The sequence below is a fragment of the Aethalodelphis obliquidens genome, unplaced genomic scaffold (genome assembly GCF_003676395.1).
Source record: "Aethalodelphis obliquidens isolate GAN/ISIS:26980383/991018 unplaced genomic scaffold, ASM367639v1 scaffold51, whole genome shotgun sequence".
Taxonomy (NCBI): domain Eukaryota; kingdom Metazoa; phylum Chordata; class Mammalia; order Artiodactyla; family Delphinidae; genus Aethalodelphis; species Aethalodelphis obliquidens.
The window spans coordinates 9,502,307-9,523,221 of NW_020837995.1; the positions used below are offsets into that span (position 1 = coordinate 9,502,307).

Genomic DNA, 20,915 nt, shown 5'->3' on the forward strand with positions numbered 1-20,915 from the left:
CATTGCTTGAATTTCCTAATAGGGAATCTGACAGGTACACTGGCCTTTTAAAACTAAGGACATTCACATCTAAATTCTACATTGTATTTATGTTTATGTCTGACACCTATGATAACTTTATACCTGTGATTAGCATTATATTGGAATAGTGTAAGGAAAGTTGTGAGTAGCTTTTTTAAGTCTTCTCTGATGAAGTTTATTGGATATTATTTCTAAAGCCTGCAATTAAAGCCACGCAGTACACATTCTTCAGTTTAAATATGGTAAAGCATCTACCTACATTACTATTCAAACCCTTGGGGTTCTGTTGGTTTAGCTTCCTAACATTAATTTTAATATCCATTGTTTATATTTAATACACATTATTTAGATGATGCTTAAATTGGGGATCATGAACGATGACTTGCATCATTTATGTCCTTTAGCCTTAGGGAGCCTGTAATTTGGGGGTAAGTAGTTTTTCCAGCAAGTTTAAACATAGAATTAATAAGGTGATGGGGATGCTTCATTTTGAGTTGTGCCTCTCTGGTACAGTACAATTACAGATAATGTATTCTCTGTTTGGTTTCTGGCATAGTAAAACACTACTTTTAAAGGTGGACTTAAAAGTATCTGCATATCCCATAATCCATATAGTCTACTGTTATAAATATACAGTGAGTTTCTGTGGTGGGTGCTCAATAAATGCTTACTGATTGACTCATATTTTGGTATAATAAGTACAGCAAGCCTGGGCTTCTTTGGTATCTGAAATTCTTCAAAAGCTCTCATTCCGTAGGGTTGAGAGACTTAGAAGACTGTCTGGGCTATAATCTGTTTCCATATCTGCCTTGAATATGTTTCTGTGGGTGTTTAATATGGGATTAACCATGAAGCACTCAAACTAGAATCTGAATTTTTCTTCTTTCTACCTTCTTCCTCACCAAATTCTATTTTACTGCTATTTAATATTAAGATTTATGCAGCTTTAATATATCTGTACCTGAATTTTGTCCACTAGAAATAACACTGAAGCATCCATACAGCCCTTTGGGGACTCTGTCTCTTCAGTCTAATGATGTCTTTTTAATATATATCTGTGATTTATAATGTAGTTCTTGGTAGTTAGCTCTAACCATATGTTGTCTTTATGACTTAATTCCATTTTATGATTAACAAGTTTAGGATTATCAGTACTCATGGTTTAAGATCAGTGTTTGGCACTGGTTGGCTTTATAAGGGGAGCATTCAGTTGAAAAGTTTAGGTGTGCTTGCTTCCCAATACTTTATTTACTGTTGAAATGCTGTATTTCAGAATAACTGTGTAGAATACATTGAGGATGATGAAGAGCAGGTGGACATTGAGACTGTAGAAGAGCTCCCGGAGGAAGTTAATGTTGTCCACTTGAAGACCGCAGCTGCCCATACACAGACTTTCAAACAGCTGTAAGTCTTACTTCTCTTTGGATTGTTGTTTTTTGTTGTTGTAATTTTATGACCATAAGCAAAACTAAATGTTCTATTCAGGAGTTCTGGGTAACTGACATGGTTCCTTTATTTCTCTAGCTTTTTTCTTAGTAGTAGATGAGGAGAGGAGCTGTAATCCAGAGGTAATTAACTTGCCTTATTGCTAGGAGGCAGTATATAAGTGTGAATAACATATGCTTTTGGAGCCTGATACATTGGTATTAAAATACTGCTTTTGCTAGTTTGTGGCTGTTTAATCTTGGGCAAGTCTGTAATCTCTCTGAATCTTAGATTCTTTACCTATGAAATGAAGAAAATGCCCCCATTTCAAGTATTAAATGAGATAATGTATGAGATAACTAACATAACTGATGCAAGTGGACTATTCAACAAAGGTTAGTTCTTTTAAGAATATGGCATTAAATTCTAAATTTGGTTACTTTGCTAGTTGAATAGGTCATTACAGTTAGAAAAATTTTCATAGCTGTTCAGCTGATGAGATGAAAATACAGAGAGCATGATGCCTTAGAAAAAAATGTTCTGAGTAAGCCTTGTATTGATTAGGAACTGGGGTGTGAGAGAAAGAAGGGAAAGAAGGTAAGAGTTGTTATTTTGTGCCAGACATTGAGCTTTTCAACCTGTTATGTCATCAGCTACCTGAAGCAGCAATGAGTTAAGAAAGAGTAATTCTTCATTCCTAGTGAGAAAGTCTAAGGAGGGCTGTAGGTAGTATTTTTCTTCACTCCAGGGCTATTTGGAAGGTACTTCAGTTGCCTACTGGTTAAGACTGAAAGAATTTAAATCTCTTAAAAACTTAATTAGACTTAAGTTCAGCAGTATTGCAGGATGTAAGTTCAGTATACTAAAATCGAGTTCCTAAACAATAGCAACAAGCAAAAAAAGGTAATTAAAAATACGAAAAATCTGTTTGGGATTATTAACACAAGTTGTGCAAGACTTTTATAAAATGTTATTGAAAGACATTGAAGAAGAATTCAGTAGGGACTTCCCTGGTGGCGCAGTGGTTAAGAATCCACCTGCCAATGCAGGGGACACAGGTTCAGTCCCTCTTCCGGGAAGATCCCACATGCTGCGGGGCAGCTAAGCCCCTGCGCCGCAACTACTGAAGCCCGTGCACCTAGAGCCCGTGCTCCACAATAAGAGAAGCCACCGCAACGAAGAGTAGCCCCTACTCACCGCAACTAGAGAAAGCCTGCGCACAGCAACGGGGACCCAACACAGCAGTCAATCAATCAATCAATCAACCAATAAAGAAATAAAATTTATTTTTAAAAAAAAAGAAGAATTAAGTAAACAGAGAGATACCATCTTAATGGACTGGAATAATAAAGGGCCAAGAATAACCAACACATAACTGTAAAGGAGCAGATTGTTAAAATTTTAAAAATTTCTGTCAGTGAAAAGGCAGTTTCACACTGTAAGGAAAATATTTGCAATATGTGTTTGACAGAAGATTAGTATCAAGCATATAAAATAATTCTTACAAGTCATTAAGAAAAAGATCCAGTAGAAAAGTAAGTAATGGATATCATGGGCAATTCACAAAAGACTGCCAGTAAACATGCAAATTTGTTCTACCTCACAAGTAATTAGAGAAATGCAAAAAAAAGTTTTTTAAGATTTTTTTTTTTTTTGATGTGGACCATTTTTAAAGTCTTCATTGAGTTTGTTACAACATTGCTTCTGTTTTATGTTTTGGTTTTTTGGCCCCGAGGCATGTGGGATCTTATCTCCCCGACCAGGGATCGAACCTCCACCCCTGGCATTGGAAGGCGAAGTGGGAAATGCAAATTAAACCACAGTGACTTTACCAATTTATACCCATAAGATTGGTATAAATCGAGATTTCTGATAGTACTGTTGTCTAGATGTGGAGCAATGGGAACATTCTGCAGGTGGGAGTGTAAGTTAAAACCACTTTGGAGAGCAGTATGACATGACCACAGTTGAAGATGTGCATGCATTTCTTCCATCCAGCAGTTCCACTCCTAGGTATACATCCTAGAAAGGCTCACACACATGTACAAGGGGTCATGTCTGGGATTGTCCATTGCAGCCATTGTGAAAATTTGCCATTGTGAAATTTGGATACAACCTAAATAACTACTAACATTCTAAAACAAATTTTGGAAAATTCAACAGTTTGGAATACTATATAGCAGTTAAAATGATTGAACTAGATATATCAACATATCTCACATGCAGTGCTGAATGAGACAAATCAGTTGAAGAAAGATACACTACATGTAAGTTTAAAATGCTACATAATATCTTCTGTTTAGGGATGAATCAGTACATTCCTAGGAGAAACTGTAAAGATGTGCATGGTAAACTCAGTTTGCGAGCATTTACTTATGAGAAGGAAGGAAGGTGATGAATTTGCCTATATTTTGGTGATGTTTTATTTTTCAAGCTTAGTGACAGATACCTGGATGTTGATTATGTATTTTGTTTGTACAGTTTTATATGTTTGAAATATTTCACAATTGAAAAAAAGTAATTTGCAGTTTTAGGGTCTATTTGGACACTTTTATTTGAGAAAAAAGCATATTGTTGAATAAATCATATTGCCACATATCGGACCATGGGGAAAAGAAGCTGCTTACAATTTAGACAATTTGGGATGGTTTGGTTTAATATAGCTATGAAATAGGTATTAGATTACTGAATTTCAATAAGAATTGGAAAATATTGTCTTCATCTAGGTGCCGTACGCATATCACTACAGATGAGAAAGCTGCTGAAAAGAGTCGAAAGGTATTTACAGTATGTTTAATGATAATTACTCATTTAATAAAATTGATAACATTTGTCCTTAGGGTTAAAACAACATTAGCTGTATTAGCTATGACTTTTTTCAGGGCCATTTTTACCAGTGAGTTAATATAATCAGCTTTTTTCCCCTTAATGAAATTATACTATTAATGCTTTTTTTTCCCCTTCTCAGTTGTCTACTGTCCCCCACCCCCAGTTGATAGAATAATTTAGAGGAATTAAAATGGGTATGGAGTTTATGAAAACTGATGTGCTTATTTGAAAACTAATCCTATAATGTAATGATATGATGTGAAACAGGCTAGCATTCTTTCTTATTTAGGCTCCTGATTTTTCTGGTCATCTTAAAAATTAGTTATTATCTGAAGTAATGGCTAGCAGTTCAGGGAGCCATGAAATTATAAACCTTATTTGATTTTCTTAATGTACTCAGTGTAGGATATCATAGTACCATAATTAAGGAAGGTTTTCTCTTTATCCTAACTAACACTAAGAATGGAAGAGAGTGCAATTGTTTAACCATTTTCCACTTGTTATTCTGTCTTCTTAATTTAAGAGATAAAAATGATGAGATTGGGTTGAGATGGAGGGTGGTATTCAGGTCCTTTGAAAAACTACTGGGTGATTAGTTTGAGTTTGGTTTGATTTGGGGGAGCATATGATACATGTTTGCAGGGCCATAATTATTTTGAATATATCACAATTTTTATTTTTTCATTGGACATCCTAAAACATTTTTGAGATGTAAGAATTTTCACAATAGCTATTTACACAGTCCATTGTTTTGTACCATTATTGTTACATGCAAATTATTTTTAGTGTATTGGTGTATTTAAACTTAGTATTAATTTTATTTCTATCTGGTTGTATCTTTGATTTTCCCACACTGTACTAATGTACATGTTTTTAACTTTAGAAAGACACTGATTTTGTAGAAGAGTTTGGGGGTACTTTCATACCCCATGATATGGTACCACTGTTACTATGATAAAGGTAAACAGTGTCAAGAAAATAAAGGCAGTTAGAAACATCAAGGTTGGGGGGACACACATACACAAAACCAAGAAACTGTAAAAGACAGGAAATGTAATTATTACTCACTTGGTATGATTAATATTCATATTGTCATAATAGGTTGGTCACTGCTGATGATTTTTTAAAACTTTTATAATCCATGAATAAAGTATGTAAGACTTAATTTTCAGTCTTGAAAAATGAGTAAGTACAAATGACAAGTTGGGAGGTAAAAGAGGGAAGAAGAAATGAAGGGAAGGATATGAGTACTGATATCCTCATTTTACAAAGAGACACTATTGATGAAATGAGAAACGGAGATAGAATTATCTTCAAGTTGCAAAGGGATCAATAGAGAACTGAAATTAATGATATATCTGTATTAGGAAGATGGATGGTGAGATGCAAGAGAGTGGTGAGCTAAATCCTTTTCTGCATAGCAGGAAGTAAATAGGTTGTATTGAAAAATGAAAAGAATAAGCGTATGTTACTATTTTTAACTTAGGATATATATAGACTTAAGAACCAGAAAAGGCCACTAAAATAATCAAAAAGTGGTTGTTTCTGAGGATCCAGTTGTAGGTGCAAGATACAATTGCTTTTCATTATAAGATCTTTACATATTTATATTTTAAATCCTGTATGCATCTTTTACTTCTTTATAGTAAATAACTTTAAAAATGGAACTAGAATAAATGAGAGAGAAAGGAAGCCTAAGGCATCCTGAGGTCAAGAAAGACATTCCTAAAAAATGCAAAGTCTGAGTTTTAAATGTTAAGTTATGAAGGGGGGGTGGGAGGGGTTAGGTGCAGGCAACAGCCTGTGTAATGGCATGGAGATGTGGGATTGTAGTGTGTTTAGGAAACTTCTAGCACTTTGGAATGGTTGGAGAGAACAGTGATTTAGGAAGAGAGGCAGTTGACCCTTTCCCATAAATTTTAAAGGGTCTTACAGTATTTACAAAAAAAAATTTTCAACTTGTTTTTCACTAATCGAGATTTTGTTAAAGTTATCCATATAATTTGTGTCATGAAAACAAGTTTTAATAATAAATTATACAGATGAGCTTTTTTATAGATCCCCTCTCTCAAATTCTCCCTCATTTGAGAACTACTGTAATTTGAGCTGAGAAGTGATATCACATTCGCATGTATTAGAATTTACACTGTTGATTTGGAGTAAGGATAGACTGGTAGTAAGTTGACCAATTGAGAGGCTGTTATGATACTCCAGGCAGAAGATGGTGGGTGTCTGATATAGAGCAGTGCCATTTGGGGTGCAGGAAGAGGGCAGGTACATGTGAAAGATACTTAGGTGGCGATCTTTTGTTTGGACAGGCTACACCAGTTCCTCTAAAACTAAAACCTGATTACTGGAGTGAAAAACTACAGAAAGAAGCAGAGGCTTTTGCTTATTATCGCCGGACACACACTGCCAATGAGCGGCGCCGCCGTGGTGAAATGAGGGATCTCTTTGAGAAATTGAAGATCACGTTGGGGTTACTTCATTCTTCCAAGGTTTCCAAAAGTCTCATTCTTACTAGGGTAAGTGTTATGTGTAAATGACAAGACAAGTAAGAGCTTGACTGAAAGAATCTTCTAGAGATATTTATGAGAAAGAGAATGAAGAAGATTGAAATAGAGCTTGTGTTTAACATTTGAAGGTGGACTAATGAATGCCCAATAAATCCCTTAGGAAGAAAAGTCCTTATGTTGAGTCAGAGTAGCTTTTCATTGAAAGTCAGATTCTTAACCAGCAGAGTCATTATCCTTCCTTCAAAAAAAGTTAGAAACTCTGGTAAACTCTGTTTACTATGACTTCTTTACACTGGTGTTTTCCGTAGTACTTAGAAAAGTTTATCACGGTGAAAGGCACAACACGACTGCTATTTTGACATACTTCTTAACAGTTGATAGTCACTTTAAAGGAAACTCTAGTATTCAAGCTAGCAGAAGTTTTAATTTTGCATGTAGAATATCTGAGGTAATTTTGTTTAAATTGCTTATAAGTAGAAGTTGGAAGAGTAAAAGGCAAGCAGTCATATCCCTCTAGAACAAGGTTATTTCAACCAGATTTTGCTTAGATTAGGAGTTGATTTTTTTTTTTTTTTTTTTTGCCGTACGCGCGGGCCTCTCACTGTTATGGCCTCTCCCGTTGTGGAGCAAAGGCTCCGGACGTGCAGGCTCAGCGGCCATGGCTCACAGGCCCAGCCGCTCTGTGGCATGTGGGATCTTCCTGGACTGGGGCACAAACCCGTGTCCCCTGCATCGGCAGGCAGACTGTCAACCACTGCGCCACCAGGGAAGCCCCTAGGAGTTGATTTTAAAGTTGATTATTAAGATGTAAGCAGAGTAAAATGTTTTGTTTCTCCTTGCAGTAGTAGAAATACCTGTTAACCACTCAGTGGTGCTCTTTGTAAATAATCACTTTCCCTAGAAGTATAAGACAGAAAAATCGCCTAAAGTTTAACAAAAAATAAATTCTGAAACATTAAAAATTGTTTTTTGGGGTTTTTTAAATTTACTTCTATACTTTATTATTTTTAAAATTTTTATTGGAGTTTAGTTGATTTACAATGTTTTGTTAGTTTCAGGTGTACAGCAAAGTGGATCTGTTACACAGATACATATATCCACTCTTTTTTAGATTCTTTTCCCATAGAGGCCATTACAGAGTATTGAGTAGAGTTCCCTGTGCTATATATAGTATGTCCTTATTAGTTATCTATTTTATATATAGTAGTATGTTTATGTCAATCCCAGTCTCGCAGTTTATCCCTCCTTCTGTTTCTCCCCGGTAATCATAAGTTTGTAAAACATTAACAATTGTTTTAAATGGCATTATAAAGTTCTCTAAAATATTAGATAAAAATTTTTTTATTTAAGAAATTGTGTAGCCCCCACCTGTTTTTCGGAAAAAGCAAACTGATGGACGTGATATTACTATTTCTTGTCGTAGGCATTCAGCGAAATTCAAGGACTAACAGATCAGGCAGACAAGTTGATAGGACAGAAAAATCTTCTGACTCGCAAACGGAATATTTTGATACGGAAAGTATCATCTCTTTCAGGTGAGATAAGTGAATTATCTCTGATACAGAGTATAAATATAGCTTTAGTGAGGAAAATCCTTAGTAGATCTTTCAGATACTACTTAGTTTCAGGCTTGGTTCCCAGAGTTAACATCAGAATTATCGTTTGACTGGGTGGGACATTTCTTCTGGATTATAATTACTCTTGCCTTCCATAGTTTAGGGGAATATAGTTAAATCAACTGGATTTCAGTTGACTCTATTTCTCATTATTACGTGGGGTCTTATAGAGAGTAACAGTTTATTCCCTATCAACCTATAGGTAAGACAGAAGAAGTGGTCCTGAAGAAGCTAGAGTATATTTATGCAAAACAACAAGCATTAGAGGCACAAAAAAGAAAAAAGAAGATGGGATCAGATGAGTTTGATGTGTCTCCCAGAACTAGCAAACAGCAGGAAGGATCTTCTGCATCATCTGTAGATCTCGGACAGATGTTTATAAATAACAGGAAGGGGAAACCTTTGATTCTTTCCAGAAAAAAAGACCAGGCCACAGGTAGGAGAGACATTCTTTGCTTTCTTTAATGTAGATGAACATTAGTTTAGTTTAGTTTAGAGAACTGAATGTCTTCTCTTGGCCATAATTTTAGTTTTAATTAAATGAAAGATGGGTTGTATTAAAAGTAGAATATTAACTACATTAGATTTCAGTTTCTAGCTTTACACACTCAAGCAAATCCTAGTAAGTTATCAGTCATGGTAACATAGAAGAGCTACTTCCGATAGCAGTCTTCAGACAAGTATTTTTCTTCTAATGTTTCAGTATTTCTTTTAAGCTGCCATCTTTTCAGACTTTATAAATGAACTCTTTGATTTCCCTGCAGTTCTGCTCATGAGTTGAGGAAGTTTGGATCTAGATGAGACAAATAAATTGGAAATTTTTTTTAAAGTTTATTTTTGTTAATCAGGCTCTACTTTTCATCAGATTGCAGTCTGTCAATGAATTGCTATTAAGGAACAAAGTAAATTGGTTTTGATTTTTTTATTCTCTCCTATCTTGATTTTGGAAGTGAGGCTATATTGATTTTATATTACTTGTTTATATCCTTTGAGAATGGTATATCCTTTTTTACTCTTTGGATAGCACAGTGTATGAACCAAGGAAATCTGGTTTATTATATCAACTAAGAAAGTGGTGATATATACTAAAATATGAGTTAGTTTTAACATTGCACATTTAAATGATGTTATTGCTAAGAAAGAATTTTAATGATCATTTAGTCCAGTCACCTCATTTTACAGGTGGAAAAACTAAGGTCTAAAAACTTGAAGTAATTTTTTAGCGGTATATAGGAAAGCAAACCTAGGGATAAAATTGTGTGTGCCTTCATCCTGATTCACCATCAAGACCATCAGAAGCATTCCATTGAAAAAGTGGTTCCATGGCTCTGTTCCTCAACAATAAGAAATTCTGTCCCTTAAGAGAATCACTGGACAGGTACTGAAAAATGGTTCAAAAAGTAAATTGCAAGTTGAGGTTCCCTAACTAAATTTGAATTTTATTTCTTGCTTTTTAAGACAAGGTATGGTTTTTAGAGATGTCTCCTACACTCTTAGGGTATTCACTAGCATTAATTGAAGATCTTTTATCCTTAACTAATTTCTGCTCTTCCTTACAGAAAATACCTCACCCTCTAACACTCCACACACCTCTGCCAACATTGTGATGACTCCACAAGGGCAGTTGCTCACTTTAAAAGGTCCCTTATTCTCAGGACCAGTGGTTACTGTTTCTCCTGCTCTCCTAGAAGCAGATCTGAAACCTCAAGTTGCCAGCAGTGCTGTGGCTCAGTCAGGTATGTCATAAGTGTTGTCTTTCATGGGTAGTGAAAAAGAGTTATCCCTGGTATCTCAAAGTGACAGAGAAAGCCTTTGAATGTGTTCTGTAATGATAAAGAGCTATTGTATTCGAGTTTGCCTTTGTAAGAGAAGATTGTCTTTTTAGAACATGTTTTGCCCTATCTGTGGTATTGAATGGTCTTTTCTACCTGGGAATGGGAACTATTTTGCGATCTCTTCTAATTTCTGAGTAGGAAAAGAATTGAAAAGATGTGAAAGTAAAAGGAGGTTGAGGAGTCATTGTTTCAGTTTTTGGTGTTAATAAATATTTATCAATTTTGTGTTGTACTCAGAGATGGTACACTCCTACATTACCAGCCTGATACAGTTTCAGCACCCTCCCTTTTGGGGATAAGGAGTTGAGGTGAAAAGGAAAGTTCACTTTGACGAAATTTTAGGTTTTAGGAACCTGAATTTCTATTAAGGTAAAAGAGTATCCTTACCAGTACTAATACTGCTAAACCCAGTCTGGAGGAGTCATCCTTTCTTACAGTGCTGCCTCTAGGGCTTCATCTTTCCCTCAGAGTAGCAGTTAATTGGACGAACAGAATCAAGGTGCATGCCTGCCTCAGGATAAAAAAATAAACTTGGGGAGCATTTCTATAAAATAATTAAATAGAACTTTTATTAATGATGGAATATCAAAGTGTCTTTTGGTTAGATTTTACCTATTTTCTTGTTAGGCTAAGTCCGTAATTTGAAAAACTGGTATTTCCTTTCATCTTCTTGATAAAAGTAGACTGGTGAAATTTTAACTACAACTCCCATGAGATGGTCATTGGGTATGAATGAGAGTACTTACCACTGTAGATATAAATGAGTTTTTTTTTTCCCCCCAGAAAACGACGACTTATTTATGATGCCAAGAATTGTTAATGTGACATCATTGGCCACGGAGGGAGGTTTGGTAGATATGGGTGGCAGCAAATACCCTCATGAAGTTCCTGATGGCAAGCCGCCTGACCACCTGAAAAACACTGTCAGGAATGAAGATAACTCCTGTGAAGATTTGGGTAGAATCTCTTCCAGAGGCAACCACAGAGATGTCAGAATGGCACTGGGTACAACACAGGTTTATCTGTCAAATAAAGATTCTGGTTTTCCACAAATAGTTGATGTTTCCAGTATGCAAGAAGCACAGGAGTTCTTACCCAAAAAGATTTCCAGTGATATGAGAGGAATTCAGCATAAATGGAAAGAGAGTGAATCAAGACGGGAGAGACTGAAGACAAAGGAGTCTCCATTTCATAAATTAAAGATGAAAGATCTCAAAGACTCAAGCATAGAGATGGAATTGAGAAAGGTAGCATCAGCTATAGAGGAAGCAGCACTGGATCCCAGCGAACTGCTAACTAATATGGAAGATGAGGATGATACTGATGAGACACTGACATCTCTGCTCAATGAGATTGCCTTTCTTAATCAGCAGTTAAATGATGACTCTGTTAACCTGGCTGAACTGCCCAGCTCTATGGATACAGAGTTCCCAGGGGATGCTCGACAGGCTTTTATCAGTAAGCTTCCTCCTGGGAACAGAGCAGCTTTCCAGGTTGGCCACTTGGGAACTGGTTTGAAAGAATTGCCTGATGTTCAAGGGGAAAGTGACTCTGTCAGCCCGCTCCTCTTGCACTTGGAAGATGATGACTTTTCTGAGAATGAAAAACAACTTGCAGAACCAGCCTCTGAGCCAGATGTCCTTAAGATTGTTATTGACTCTGAGATAAAGGATTCCATTGTTTCCCACAGGAAAGCTGGTGATGAAGGGAAGAGTACTTCTGGCATCCCTGCAGAGCCTGAAAGTGTGTCTTCACCCCCCATCCTACACATGAAGGCTGGCCTAGAAAACAGCAGCACAGATACTTTGTGGAGGCCGATGCCAAAATTGGCACCTCTAGGTTTAAAAGTAGCTAATCCTTCCAGTGATGCAGATGGTCAGAGTCTCAAGGTGATGCCTTGTTTGGCACCTGTAGCTGCCAAAGCTGGGTCAGTTGGACACAAAATGAACTTAACAGGGAATGACCAGGAATGCCGGGACAGCAAGATGATGCCTACATTGGCACCTGTTGTGGCCAAACTGGGCAACTCTGGGGCCTCACCAAGTTCTGCAGGGAAATGAACTTATTTGTCCTCAGGCAGAAGCCAGGCTGTGAGGGGAAACCTCCTTTCTCTGCAGGCACCTGTTTGTGTCATGGAACTGTGATCCTTGACTTTGATGCAGTGGATAATGGAGAGAAAGGGGGTAGGGTGCTGACCTCGGTATAAGAAGTTACTACTATGAAATTCTGATCATGTTAAAATGTGTTACCTCACTTGTGGTGCTGGGTCTCCTCATCCTCTCTAAGAAGATGCGATCCATTACTGAACACGAGGTGCCCCTCTTACCCAAGGAATTCATAACAAGACTGTAGGTCCATAGTGGTTCCTAGTTCTTCCCTCCCAGAGTAAAAGCTGCTTGAGACTTTGGAGTTGCTATGAACTGAACCTTAGTTGATAGCTGTTGTTTAAGTTGTTTAAATCTGAAGTCCAAGGAATGTGATGCACTTGTGCAGAGGGATCCAGAAGAGATAGTTTTTAGTTGGTGTTTCAAGAGTAGGGGGAGAGAGGATGGGTACCATGGAATACCAAAGTGAAGGACTTAGTGTCATTCAACAAAATTTTCTCTTCTTTTATATCCCAAGTAGCTTCCATTCCCTCACCTTTTCAATCAGAATTATAAATCCAAGCCTTCTGGTAAAGTAGGAATGCTTTAAAACAAAAACAAAAACTCTTTATTACTAAGGTAATCATTTTGAGATGTTAAAATTACTAGTTCTCCCTTATTGTCTTTGGGTGTTGAGAAGACCATTTCATAGTACCAAGGATTTCTACCTGGATTACATATTTTGGAGGTAGGCATAGAGGGAGTCCACCCCCTTTCACAAATCACATCACTCAAGAGACAGCTAAAATGAAAAGCATTCCCTCTCCATACCAGAGACAGTGGCCAAAATAAAAATCTGTGAGGCTGGATGTTCCCCAAATCAAGCCAGCCTCCTGGTGCTTGAAGGTTTCATTCACTATTACCTGCACAGGATGTAAAGAAAAGAAAAGTCACAGTAGGCATTCTTTACCAGGGAAATAAGGCAGTATTTGAATCACAAGATATATTTTTTATTATCTGCTACCATGGATTCAGTGATCTGTAGAGCTTTTTCACTCATTAGCTGTCAGGGTATGAAGGACTGACAGCCTGTAAAGATAAAGATATTTATATTTTTGTATAGTTGTTTTCATAGATTTCTCAAAGGCTGAAGTTTTCAACCTAGGAGATGAGATTTGTATTGAGTATAGAAATGATGTTTCCTATCTAGTTTGTAAATAATCATGGTGCACTTGAGGGGTCTCTTGGAAACTCCTGGGGGCAAGAATCACTATTCTGAAAATGTATAGACTGGGATTTAGCTGCTGCATTTTGCCTTTCTTAAATAATTATATTTTGGAATGTAACCCCTGTCTGTCTTCATTGACAGGATTTGCTTGTGTTGTGAAACACTAACACAAGAGCTTCCAGTGCCTGGGCTGTGCCTAGGTGATGCTGTTTCTTCTACATCCCCTGCCTTCTTTATCCCAAATCCCACTCAGCATATCTTCAAAACTAGGTTGTGAAACCAACTTTGGAATGGTCCTAGCCAGTGAATTATTACCTCCGTGGTTGGTTCCCTTTCTAGTAACTCTGGTAATAAACAGATTGAAAAGGGTGGGAAATTTTCTTCTGCAAATTGCAGTGGGAACAAATTCTTTGTTGGTTTTGTGTTACTTGCCTTTCTAGACCTCCTCATCAGCATTCAACCTTCCCACCTCTAAAGGTTACTGAAGAAGCTTGAAGTAGGTAATGAGCACCCCTCAGCTTCTCATTATCCCTCCCACTTCTCTTTACCCAGGAGATTTCATTCAATGCCTTAGCCAAGGAGTCCAGCACCTGTCTTCCCTGCTAATAATTGTCCTTGGAGATGCTAGTAGTTTAATCCAGGTATAGCAGTTTCCCATTATTTCTTTGCTTGTCTTGTCCTTGCATTTCCTCCTGACTTCCCAAGGCTCTTGTAGCTTCTGAGGGTCAGCCAAGGAGCAGGCAAGTGAGCGAGTAATCCTCAGGAAAAGAAGGACCATTCTGCTTCTGAACACTGTTCTTTTTTTTTTAGAAGAAAATAGACAAGTAATATTCATTACTTGATGGGAAGATATTTAACTCTGTTTATGAGAGATGTACAAAGATAGAAATGAGAGATGATCCCAGCTGTTCAAGGAAGGCTGCAGATATCATTACAAAACCCCCAAGATAATGGTGTTTTCAAGACCTTCTTGGAACTAGAAAGTTGTTAGGGCTAATTTTAGGAGGGCTCAATCTTCAGAACAATCCTGCAGTCTTGATAGAAATCTAAAATCTCCAAAAACTCCTACCTTTTAACCTTACCCCAGGAGAAACTGATCTATGAAAATTACATATGTGGTTATGAAAGATGTAGTTGAGTGAGGAGTTGAGGAATTGGGAGGATAGTGAGCTCTCACCCTAACTCTATAAGAAGCATGATCTCAGTAGGCCAATAATTTGCCTTTTTATACATCTGTAAATAAATGGAATGTTTTTAAGAATATAATTATGTCAGATTTAGCTTTTTCTTTTATATATTAAATATATATATCTTTCTTTTTCTGCTTTTGAAAAATGACTATTTTTTTAGAAACCTAAGAACAGAAGAAATTTGGCAAGTGGAAGGAAGAATGTATAAACTTGAAATAAATCAGTTACAATAATTAAAGCAGGACGTGGTGTTGGGAGGTTTGTGCTGAGTTGGAGTAGAGAATTCTAATGCCCTGAGACATATTTGGGAGAAGTGCCGCTGAAGGAGATAATAATAGGTATTCCTTACTGTTTTCAAAGTTTTGGACATGCCATTTGGAGGAGGTTTTTGGTGTTCTAATCTTTGCAGCGTGTTTTACATGGAGACTTCGAAATTTTGTACAACTTGATGACAAGTATTTGGCTTAAGGAGTCATTCTACAGTGAAGAATGGCTAGCCTTATAGTACCAGTGTGTTCAGGGTGTAACATACCTGTTCCCCTGGTGAATAACAGGACATAAACATAGTCTTAGTGGCTAAGGACAATAGATATTCTTAAAGCAAGCTATATGTTAACTAGTATTACAGTTTACAAAAACTTTTTATTAAAGGAGTCCTTTTAGACATTGAACTACTCTAGAGTCACTAACGGATCAAGTCCAGTTATATAAACTTCATACAAATTACTGTGTGTAATTTTTTCCCCCAGAATTATGGTGAAATACTTAACAGGCCTTTCTGTAACAAGTTGAAAAATGTTTGAACATGGAAGTAAGGCAGACAATCCATATATTATTTGGAGCAGGGTTTAGTAGTGTAGTTTTTTCCCCCTAATTATACTAGTTGAGATATTGAAATGGAATGATATCAGGTGAATTGAGAGGTAAATGCACTTTGAAGATGGGTCTGAAAAATGATGACCCTTATTCCTCACTCCCAGGAGATAAAAAAAAAAAAATGCACAGAGGCACAGAGTAGGAACATTTTCGGATACTTTTATAACCAAGAATCAGAATAGATTTCTTGCACAGAATTGTTGATTTTTAAGACAATGTAAGGGCATCAGTACTTCATGTTATTGTATTATCTCTAATGAAACTTTACATGAACATGAATTGCTGGATGCAGAGAAAATAGACTTACTGCCATTTGGAGAAAAAAAAACAGCCAAAAACGTGTTTTTGAAATTAAGTTAGAGGGAAATAATTTGATATATACAACTTTTGAACTGAGGCATAATTGTAGTATATTAAATATGACTGAACTGCTCTACAAAGATATGTTAAGTGTTGAGTGATAGTGATGGAGGTATGTATGGAGGGTGAGAAGGCTAAACCATGGGAGGAGTTGGAAATTTTGAGACAAATCTAAACTCTACTAAATTCTATTATTGTAAACTCTGCTGTTAGATTTTGTTAAATAGGAAAGCAGTATTGGAAGCATTGTTTTGAGATCCATCCTGTTTCCAACTGCGAACACTGGTCTCAGCTGTCCCACAGTGCCTTGCATGTAAAGGTGCTCAATAAATATTTGAATTGATGAGCAAATGTTTACTCTAGCCTGTTAGTTTTCTAGGATCTTATAATTGCACTTATTTGTTAAGTCTAGGGTGAATTTAAAAATCTTATCTAATGAGCATCATGAAAACAGACAATGGTATACACCTTTCCTAGACATCTAGAATTTTAGAATCTGACAACCATGTATACATATTGAGGACATAGACAAGCAGAATAAAAAGTGAAATAGCACACGAACAGTGAAATATGTATGTAAGGGTCAGCTGCATTTTGGAGGGTGGGGTAGCAATTATTTAATTTGGATAAAAGGGAATAATCCTGTTCACATTGGACCTGGGATTATTATTTTCTCATCTTACAGTGTATTCCCATATTGGCACTTAAAAGGCTACATGCTATGTATCCTAGATGGTGAAGGTTGGACTAAATTGTGAAGAATTAAAAATACGTGATTTTGATCCTATACTGGAAGTATCCAGATTCTAGACTTAAGAAATCTCTTAATGACACTGTTCTCAGTTGCTTATCACCTAGATCATCTTTGACAATGAAAACAGGAGCTTGTATTGTCTCTGCAATTTCAGCTTCAGATGGGAGTAATTTGGGGAACATTTTCTCTAAGAGGATAAACCAAGGTAGCTTTGTACAGGATATGACCAATGACATTCTGTAAACCCATTTCCTGGCCATGAGTGGTTATGTAAGTGAGAAAGCTACTAGTGGACACAAAAATTATCTGGAGAGAATTAGGGACAACTCTAGTGGGTGGAGATGGCAGTTGCTAGGGAATGCAGCACACAAGTAAGGACACCAGGTGGCACCCTTTATTAACAGTGTTATATTGGTTCCTTCTCCTCCCCCCCCACCTCACACCCAATGGAGGTAAAATCACAGACTAGCAAGGAGTTGAAGGAACCAACCCCCTATTTCTTACTGTAGCTATTACCAGTTGGTCTTCCCAGGAGGTGACTTCGCTGATCTTTGTGTCGACTTGTTAGCTTTACAGTTCTCATTTTTAATACCTGCTACAATACACACAAGAATATACCTGTTTTGCCACTTGGCTGTACAAGACCCACTCACAGCAATGGGTTTAGGAGTCCTTCCCTGTTGCTAACAGGTCATCTCCCCCAGGGGTTCCAAGGATCTGTGTGGGTCAGATGAGAGATGTATCAGTGTACTATTTCTCTGGAGCCCAAGTGTTTTGGCATAGGTTAACCTTTTTGTAAGGTAATTTCTCTAAATAGCAATGAGGCAGAAAGGCTCCTAGAAAATAATCTTAGACTGAAACACGTATGAAATAATATGTAAAGGTATTTCTGTGCACGCTCTGCCATCCCCCACACCCCGCCCATGAGCTAGAAAAACTATACCACGGAATCCAGTGACAGCAAGCTTGGCATTGATCTCGCCAAAGTAACTGTACTACGGAAAAGGTTTCATGAGTAAATTTTGACAGGAACATGGAAAATATCTGGAGCAACAAAGTCCTGGTTAATTCTGGATGAGAACACAATGGAACATTGGAGGCTAAGGAATCCATGAAACAGATCCATAGGCACATTGACCTGACACCCCGCCTCCCTTCCTGCCTAAGCTCCCTCCCCTTTCTTCCATCACGGCCAATCAGGTTGCCTAGTTCAATATACTTCTCGGCGATCGAAAGAGTTACTCAGGAGAGTCATTTCCACGTAGGTCAACGCGCCGGACAGGCGGCGAGCAGAATCTATTATATCCGTTTTAAATCCCAGCGCTTGGGAACAGACCTTATGGCTGTACCCAAGTCTTGTAATTCTGAGCTTGGAGTTAGCTTCAGCTCTGGTCCCTCGGGTCTATCAAATGCCAACCGTAGCACCCTGGGGGCGTGGTTACCGTTTTGTTGGGGCTCTGGAAAGTGCACTTATCTGGGGGACCGGGCCTGATAATACCATAAAAGGCTTGGTTTTCTCAGTTCTGAAGCCGTGTTCTGCCGACCTTCCTCTAGCAACCATACTCGCGACTGCATTGTGCGGAATCCGTGGTTCTCAAGTCCCTTGCCCTCTACTTCCTAGACCCTTTCATTGGCTCCGCCCCTATAAGCAGTACTCGTCCACTCTGGGAACGCCCCCCCGCGTAGAGACCGCTCCCCCTAGCCTCTGCTCCTCCTACCCAGCTCGTAGCGGAGCCCAGGCGGTAGTTCGCGTTTTGAGCCGCTCGTGCCACCATAGCTGTTGCTGCCGCTGCCGCCGCGGAGCTGAAATCGCTGAGCGCGATGCCTGAGGGAGCTGCGAGCCGGGCGGCCCGCGCGGCCCGGGGCTGGTGAGGCTGGCCCCGAGTGGGGGCGCTGGCGAGTAGCAGGGGCTTCTGAGGGAGCGGAAAGTGAAAGGTTTAGGGCTCCTGCGGCTGGCCGAGAGCGAGCTCGGGAGGGTCGTGGGTGGGGGAGGGAGGCTCCCGTGGCAGAACGGGTTGCAGGGCCACAGCGAGCCCCGCCACGCTGAGTGTCCCTGCGGCCGCCAGCGCAGGTGCTGAAGGATCCCGTGGGACTCCTCGGTGGCCTCGGCGGCCTCCTTCTTTGGACACTGCAGATGCCATGAGAACAGTTGGGAATTAACGGGAATCAGACCGGCCACTAGCCCTTCTAGGGCCCATCCCATCCTTTCAGTTGAACGCCTCTGGCAGGTGTGGCCCAGGCGTTTCTTCGCAGCTCAGGCTTTTTAGCCCCCGTTTACAAGAGTCTGTCCTTCAGGCGTTGTAAGAAACAGCACTGGGCTTGAAGGTGGGGATCAGGCGAAGGGAGAGGGCAGTACCTAAAGATAAGAGCTGCAGACACGGCTAGGCGGAAGGTAAGGTGTCTTCTGCCATCTCAGGTCAGTGAGAGGGCATACTGGAAGGCCCTGTGGAGTGGGAAAGCAGTGCCGCTGTTGAGACAAGTCCTAAGATTGCGCCAGGAAGTGTCCCGGGGGGCTCCTCATCATGATGGCTGTGGAAGGGTCAACCATTACCAGCCGGATCAAGAACCTTCTGCGATCCCCATCCATCAAATTACGCAGGAGTAAGGCAGGAAACCGGCGAGAGGACCTCAGCTCCAAGGTGAGTTCTAGTATTGGGAGGCACCCCTTTCCTCCCCTACCCTCCTCTGCGCCATGTACATCTTTTACCTTACTCTTTCTTGGGAAGGAGGAGGACTAGAAGCTCACTTTGGCTCTGAAGGACCAAGTGTGCCCATCTCTGCCCCTCAAGAAAGCAATGAGCAAGCAGGGATGAGCATGCTGAGATTCATCTATGAAAAGGGAAGAACATGAGGAAGGCAACCCGGGTTCAGTTGTGGCCTCACTACAAACTAAGTCTGTGCTTGGGGAAGCCAGTTGATATGCTGTGACTCAGTTTTCCTTCTTGGAAGAGGGTAGTGGGACCACATATCCTGTGAAGGGCTAAGCTGCCACTAATGTAGCCGCAAGTGTTAGTGTCACAGCTGGGGTTATGTAAGACAGTGGTAGCAGAAAGAAATATGCTAAAACACCTAGTCGGAGGAATCGGCTAGGTAAATGCTCTTCCCTGGTGTCAAAACAAATTTACTTATCTATTCAAGAGACCTGAATTAATTTAACTGGAGTTTCTTGGCTTTTTAGGAATGGTAACATGCAAGGGGCCAAATATCTGCCAGCCAAGCAATTCTGGTTTGCCCTTGAACATTGCTTATCTCATTCACTATATCTCACCCTGCTGCAGAAGTTCCTCAGAGACCAAGTCCCTTTCCGTCCCCTCCCATGTCTGGGTGTAGATGTTTATGCTTTCTTGATCTTTGTAGAGCCCCGCAAGTTTGGGAATACAGAAGTAGACTAATTTATTTAATTCCTGAGGGAACCTGGGGCCTTGTTGCCACAGGATCAGATTAGGCCTTTGTGTGTTATAAGCAGCCTGTAAACACAGTAGCCTTGTGTAGTGCAGGGTTGCTACAGGGAGAGACATTTGAGACAGCAGCATTTTGTTGCCTTGCCTGTATCTCTTCAGAGATGAGTAAACCCAATGAGGAATGATTTAGAATGCTAATGTACAGCATGGCGGAGTTCTGGGAGGACTTAACTCAGATCCCTGTCCCTTAGCAAAACCTTACTTGGATTTGGTCAGAAGGTGAACACCTTTGCTGTATATTTCATTCAACAGGAATCAAAATTGGGCTCAAGGTTCCATGGCTGTGGAGATAGTGACTTTTCCGAGTGCTCTTATTAATCATTGTTCATAGTCTCCAGAGGCAGGAGAATGAGCCTGAAACATAGACACTGTCTTAGATTTGGCTCCATTCACTCATTTGTTGTGTTGGATCATTCTTAGTACTGTAAGCTCTCATGTTCTTGGCTGGTAACTTGGCAATGACCAGCACCATTAGAGCCATCTTCGTGTCTCTTTGGTCTCTTTTTCTGAACAAGAATGGTGTAGGTAATAGAAATGTATGATGGGAGTTTAGTCTTCAGTATTAATGCTTATTGTAACCGGATGGTACGGTTACCATTCTTTAAAATTTACCATGTCGTTCATCATTAATGCATTCTACAAACGTTTATTGTGTGCCTATTATGTGTAGAATCAGCAATGAATAAAACACCATATCCTTGCCATCAAAGAGCTTGTGGC

The 20,915-nt window shown here is 39.1% G+C and overlaps 2 protein-coding genes across 14 annotated transcripts in view; both read left to right on the forward strand.

The window, feature by feature from the left end:
* MGA (MAX dimerization protein MGA) overlaps nt 1–16,088 on the forward strand; it is a 153,810-nt gene extending 137,722 nt beyond the window's left edge. For 11 of the 12 annotated variants that reach the window (XM_027083978.1, XM_027083977.1, XM_027083979.1 and 8 more), the window contains 7 exons: nt 1,295–1,425; nt 4,173–4,224; nt 6,594–6,800; nt 8,215–8,326; nt 8,610–8,843; nt 9,967–10,143; nt 11,026–16,088. In XM_027083978.1, coding sequence (XP_026939779.1) covers nt 1,295–1,425; nt 4,173–4,224; nt 6,594–6,800; nt 8,215–8,326; nt 8,610–8,843; nt 9,967–10,143; nt 11,026–12,302 — 2,190 coding nt within the window. In that variant the 3' untranslated portion in view covers nt 12,303–16,088. The remainder of the gene's footprint in view (nt 1–1,294; nt 1,426–4,172; nt 4,225–6,593; nt 6,801–8,214; nt 8,327–8,609; nt 8,844–9,966; nt 10,144–11,025) is intronic. The other variant, XM_027083983.1, reaches the window with a different exon arrangement.
* A 2,393-nt stretch (nt 16,089–18,481) lies between these two features.
* MAPKBP1 (mitogen-activated protein kinase binding protein 1) overlaps nt 18,482–20,915 on the forward strand; it is a 51,934-nt gene continuing 49,500 nt past the window's right edge. Inside the window, exons 1-2 of one of the 2 annotated variants that reach the window (XM_027083990.1) lie at nt 18,482–18,602; nt 19,151–19,373. In XM_027083990.1, coding sequence (XP_026939791.1) covers nt 19,257–19,373 — 117 coding nt within the window. In that variant the 5' untranslated portion in view covers nt 18,482–18,602; nt 19,151–19,256. Of the gene's footprint in view, nt 18,603–18,755; nt 19,374–20,915 lie in introns of those variants that run through there. The other variant, XM_027083991.1, reaches the window with a different exon arrangement.